This window comes from Antennarius striatus, chromosome 18 (assembly GCF_040054535.1).
Source record: "Antennarius striatus isolate MH-2024 chromosome 18, ASM4005453v1, whole genome shotgun sequence".
Lineage (NCBI taxonomy): Eukaryota > Metazoa > Chordata > Actinopteri > Lophiiformes > Antennariidae > Antennarius > Antennarius striatus.
The window spans coordinates 18,402,595-18,408,226 of record NC_090793.1 but is presented as its reverse complement, the minus strand read 5'-3'; the positions used below and the strand labels follow the sequence as shown (position 1 = coordinate 18,408,226).

Sequence of the window (5,632 nt, the reverse complement as noted above, 5' to 3'; positions counted from 1 at the left end):
AAGGAGTAGAATAAAGTTAGTGTATCCACAAAAAATGGTAAATATAATTCAGATACCACCCGTTGGATATCAATTTTCGGAATCGATCAAAAAAAAAAGACCGTCTGCGTAAAACGTAGCTAAGACTAGTCGAAAGTATGGACTGCAGCTGACGCTTTCCGTTTCCTAGGAGACAAGGCTTTGATGGAATCTAGTGACGTCACTGACTGACAAAAGGTCCTTCGAGCAATGAATGAAATAAAAAAATGATGAACATGGAAGCGTAATAATTGCAGTCATGTTATTTTGATATTATACATTGAAAGACACAAAACGATTTAACGCGAACGTTTACTCTTTCTGAAACGTTCTGAAAGCCACCTGAGGGGGCGTGAATATCCTTTCGCGTTTTCGTCATGTCCCTCCTCAGACACCGTAGTGAATGAATGGCACTCAGATATCATGTTGAAGGTGACATGTAGTGTCATGCCGGGTGTTTTGTCTTTCTTGCCGATCACCGTCTATGCTGTCAGAGAGAAAGGGAAGGAGGATGCGGTCCCGTTACACCGGGACGACCTGTCTCTGTACACCGGCCCTCCTCAGCCGGAGCCCGGCGTGGAACCCGAAGCAGGTCGGCTGGAGCAGAGCGTCGCCTCCCTCAGGAAGTTAGTCAAGCCATATACGGATTCCTGTCAGGTCACCTTTAACCAAATTAAACCCCAAATTCAGGGGATCGTCCAGGTTGGGAATGACACCTACACCTTCTTGAAGAACCCTCCTAAGGATTTCTACCCCCGCGCAGGGGTCATAGGCTTCACCGGGCTCCTGGGGCTCTTTCTTGCCAGGGGCTCCAGGATCAAACGGCTCGTATACCCAGCAGGCCTGGTGACTCTGAGCACCTCCCTCTACTATCCCAAGCAGGCTGTGACCATCGCAAAGTCGACCGGAGAGTGTGCATACGAGAGCGCGGTGCAGGCCTACGCTGCTCTGGAGAAGATGATCAAACCGGCACACAAGACTGACGAAGGCAGTAAATCAGACACTAAACCCTGAGGATGCTCCTGTGATTGTGCAGCACAGCAGCAGTTTCTGAGTGCAGCTTGATATATGGTGCCTAGACCAGCTCTAAAAACTTCAATGATTTACTTATGCTAATTTATATCTGGAGAATTTATTGAAAAACAGCTGTAAAATCAGTTAATTTGATTTTTGAGTTAATATATTTGGGATTTGGACTGTTAAGGGTGCAAAACTGGTATTTTATAGACCACACATTACTGTATATGAGAAATGTATGAAGTTGGCTGAATACAAGTACCTGTCTGAATCTGAATGTTTAACAATAATGCAGTATGTGGCTCAGAAGCATTTATTCAATTAGACAATATTTTCTGTAATATACCAAAGGGAAAAATTGTATTATTTATAAGTACGTTACCAAGATGTTAGGAAACACACGACGAACACTGTAAGACTGTTTGATATTTTTATTTCAGCCAAAAAATATACAAAAATTAAATATGAATAATTTTGATGAAATCCTTTCAGAGCAGCACCAGCTTCTCATTCAGAGCGATCTGTGCTTGGGTCAGGTTGGACAGGTAGGTCACCATCAACAGGTCCTGCAACACCAAAATAGAACAAAATAAACCTGCATCGCCTTTATAAGGTTAGAAATTCAGGACCTTAACAAAGATTTGTGTTCGATTGTTAACATGCCAGACAAGTACAAAGCAAAGACAAAAAAGTCAGGAGATAAATATCAATAAGAACCTATGTCTAATTAAATGCTTCCTGTAATCGATACAAGTGTGCCAATGTGCTGAGAACCGGCCTGTTCAGCAACTGAGTAATGAATGGGAGGCTGAAAGAAATGCAATAAATCCAATGAGGTAAAACAACCATGAAAAGCAATTAGAAAAAGTTTGGGGCTTATTTAGAAAGAGATGCAGATGCTTTTTTTGGGAAGCTCTTACGTTGATGTTAGAGTTGAGCATGTTCTCGAAGTCCTCGGCTGAGATAGTGGGCACCTTGTTGACCAGATCCGTCAGGAAGCGTCCCACACTGTTATCTGCTGTCACTTTGCCAGACTGAGACAGATCCAATAACATTACCTTTATAGCCTCTATGAATACTAAGTTACGACACAAATGAATGAGCAATGGACTGACAGTAAGAATATTACCCAGAAAAATAAAGCTGGAAGTCTTTATCACTGTGTACATATTGAAACAGACGAATCCCATCTGATTATTAATATTGCTCTTCATACTCACCAGCACATCCTCAATGTATGCAAGCACAGTGGCCAGCATGTCCTGTACCCTGGCTGCAGAGCCAGCCACCTGGGAAAGATCAGAAGTGAGGCCCTTGGAGCGGCTTGGAGTCACTCGTGTCCTCTGTAGAAGGTCCACTGGAAAACAACAAAACAAATGAAGTACATACAGAGTGACAAAATATTATAATAGCCTGAAAATACACATTATAGGCAATGCACAAGCTGATTTTGCACAAAAGATGATATCTTTTTAACCTCTGAACAGAAAAAATAAAATCTTGATCACATATCCACTTGGAAAGATTTGCTTCCAGTCATTTTCAATTATTCTATGCATTCTTACCACCTATCCTCTCGGTGTCATAGTAGATATACTTGACAGTCAGAGGAGTGAACATCACGCCAACTGTTTTTCCCGGCACACCCATCTGTGCGCTGTGTAGGAGACACAAATGCATGTTTAAAACAACATCTCAGTTTGTAGATGACTGTGTGAACAGTCTGTGAGAGAGATTAGCCAACCTGACGTAGGCACGGATGTTCATCTTGCCGCTCTGCAGTGCTGTGTCCATGGTCAGGTGAATAGGGTTGGAGGCCTCGCGGCTGTAGTACTCATGAATGAGGACCGAGTGTTCTGTGATGTCAAAGCCTGTGGCATACCTGAGGGAACGGACGTTACAGCAGTGAGTAAAAATATGTTTAAGCCATACATAATCTTTGAGAATCAAATTAAAAGACTGACGCACCATCCAATGATGACCTCAGTGGGTGACACCCTCTTATGGAGTTCGTACATGTTCTTAGCAAACTCCATGTCCACAGCAACCTGTTGGCAAAAAGGACGACATAACTATTTCTACAGAAAAAAACTCAACAATGGCAAAGGAAGAACCAATCCAAAACCACAGAAAGCTGCTGTTTCCCATTATGGGCACAAAACTGAACTAAGACCTTGTCTGTTTTGTAGAAAATGACAACTTCTTTACATCTCCCTTAGACCTTAGCGGTCTACCATACCCTGAATGACTGAGATTCTTCACAAACACACCACTTCCTTAGAATAACACCACACATAAATAAGCCACAGTTGTAACCCCAAACTTATAACAATTACACAAGTGTTGTGCTGCATCATAGAGAAATTCTGATGATTAACTACGCAAGCAATTATGCACAAAAAGTAGACCCCAAGTCAATCCGCTGGAAATTAACCCTGTGATGTGTAGTCAGTGCTATTCATATTCCAATGAACATTGTAATGACCCGTCTGGCTCCTCAAGGATGGTAGTGCAAGGGGGTGTCAAAGAAAGGTCGTTGAAATGCGGGTTTCACCAAGCATTTGTATACTAATTGTAGTCATTAGCGTGAGACACTTAACCTGGGTCAATCAGCTGAGCAGTTCTTTTGGGGAGTTTCTAAAGGACTTGATTGTAAATCATCAAAAAGATGTCACAGACCCCCCCCCCCCTTCAGAGATGGCTTATCCACTTTGACATGGTTCCATTTACTCCTCTCTCTTGTTTGAAGTTTGTGAGAAGAGTAAGTGATTGGATTGACTTAAACAATTTTGGATAACCACGACCTGGATAAATAAGAACCTACACAGACGTCTAATAAAAACATAAAGAGAATGATAAATGGCATCATCTCATTCGTTAGCAGTGCAATTACGAAGGATCATAAATGCAGAAAGAAGTCGCTTCAGCAAGCTGACAGTATGTGTTCGCCTGGGTAGAAGCAACCATCTAATGTCAAAATATGAGGACAATATGTTGAAAATGAGTTAATTTAATGTCATAGACCATGACAGCATCAAAAAAAAAAAAAGTAATGTGGCTCCTTAATGGAAAATGGCAGTACAAAATGTATGTTAAGGCAGTGCGTGACTTACAAAGAAAAAGCAGCAGGAAATACTAAGCATGACGTTGTTAGTTAAGTGGTGGATGCAAAGTTAAAACATTAACATGTATCTTAAATCATTTTTTTACATTCTAATCTATCAATGCTGTGGAGTCATTGGGAATGTTTGAATGATGCAAGTCAGAAATAATACCACATAGCAACTACTGGAGTAGTCTAACCTACTTTACTCTTTAAACCCACTGAATGTAGATTCATGCAAAAAAGCTTAGCACTTTAATGTTTATTTAGGATTTGAATTTCAATGAACATAGCATCTAACAGTTCAGTACAGCTGTTTCTAATACTGTACCTTAACATGACTGCAATCACACAAAGCCATACCAGTAGAAGCCTGATACCATCTACTAACCTTCCAACGACTGGTAACTAATTATTTGAAACACTTCTTAAGCCAAAATCACAAAGAAACATTATTTCTCATGATTTGTAAGATCTTATTTTACTTCTTATCTAGCGTTATTGCTCAAATGGTGATGTGATCATACGGTGAATAAATGAATTCAAAACACTTACCTCATCTTCAGACTCATTGTGAGGGACAGAGAAGCAGTTGGTCACCTCGATGGAATGTTTGTCAATGGTACCTGAGACAATCACAAGGAATTACTATTATTGGGATAACCATTTGATAGCTGATAGTGAACACTGTACTGTATTCATGACGAACGTCAGCATCGGCTAGTATGTAATGCTAACAACAACGCCTAATCCTGGGAGATATACGTCATATAGGCCCATTAAAAAAGAAAAAAACGCAAAGGAAACTGACGAATAGTCGACATTCACTCGCTGTCACAATAATACCAGACAGTTAATTAGTATAAATGATATTGCGAGCTGCTTGGGTTAGCTAAGTGCGGCTAACGCTAGCCGAGGGAGGGCCTAGCCACAGCAGCACGCGTTAGCAGTTAAGCTAACACTAGTTATATTCTCACTTTGTCGGGGGAAAAACCAATAAAATAACGGAAAAGACTTTTGCTTACCCAATAAAGTCCCTATCACACGACTTGCCCCTTCATTTCTCCGCTCATAAGAGTCGCAGATAGAAGCGAGAACAACAGGGTGAATTTTCACCACCGGTCCGTACACCGACATGTTGGAAAAGGAGGCCTAGAATCCGGCTCTGGCGAAAAAGTAGACTGCCCCCTAGAGGCGGGCGTATGAATAGCAGCTATAAATAAAGGACGCTAATCTTATCAAAATAAGAGAAATAAATGATGACAAAAAAACATAGCGAGTGACTTTACCAGCAGAAGTTAAGAACAAAGCTACTAAAGTTTCTACTGAAGATTTTGGCAAAATAAACTCTGTGCTGAGCGCAACAAATGCAATGCATTTTAATGAAATAATGAATAACGTTTAAAAGCAAATGCAGGCATACAACGCCTATTAAATCATGGTATCTATATTATTTTTAATTATTTTATATTTGCCATAACACAAATGAGGTAT

General features: G+C 40.7%; 2 protein-coding genes across 2 annotated transcripts; one reads left to right on the top strand and one right to left on the bottom strand.

The window, feature by feature from the left end:
* The first annotated feature begins 386 nt into the window (after positions 1-386).
* On the top strand, positions 387-1,468 carry LOC137612097 (MICOS complex subunit MIC26-like). The gene has a single exon (XM_068340429.1). It carries the CDS (start codon positions 442-444, stop codon positions 1,030-1,032), a length of 591 nt encoding a protein of 196 aa, XP_068196530.1. The 5' UTR covers positions 387-441; the 3' UTR covers positions 1,033-1,468.
* On the bottom strand, positions 1,452-5,299 carry eif3f (eukaryotic translation initiation factor 3, subunit F). Its single transcript, XM_068340428.1, has 8 exons — positions 5,164-5,299; positions 4,694-4,764; positions 3,004-3,083; positions 2,780-2,917; positions 2,601-2,692; positions 2,256-2,392; positions 1,956-2,069; positions 1,452-1,601 (listed from the first exon to the last, which is right to left on the bottom strand). The coding sequence occupies exons 1-8, from the start codon at positions 5,273-5,275 to the stop codon at positions 1,524-1,526; spliced, it is 822 nt and encodes a 273-aa protein (XP_068196529.1). The 5' UTR covers positions 5,276-5,299; the 3' UTR covers positions 1,452-1,523.
* Positions 5,300-5,632: the final 333 nt, after the last annotated feature.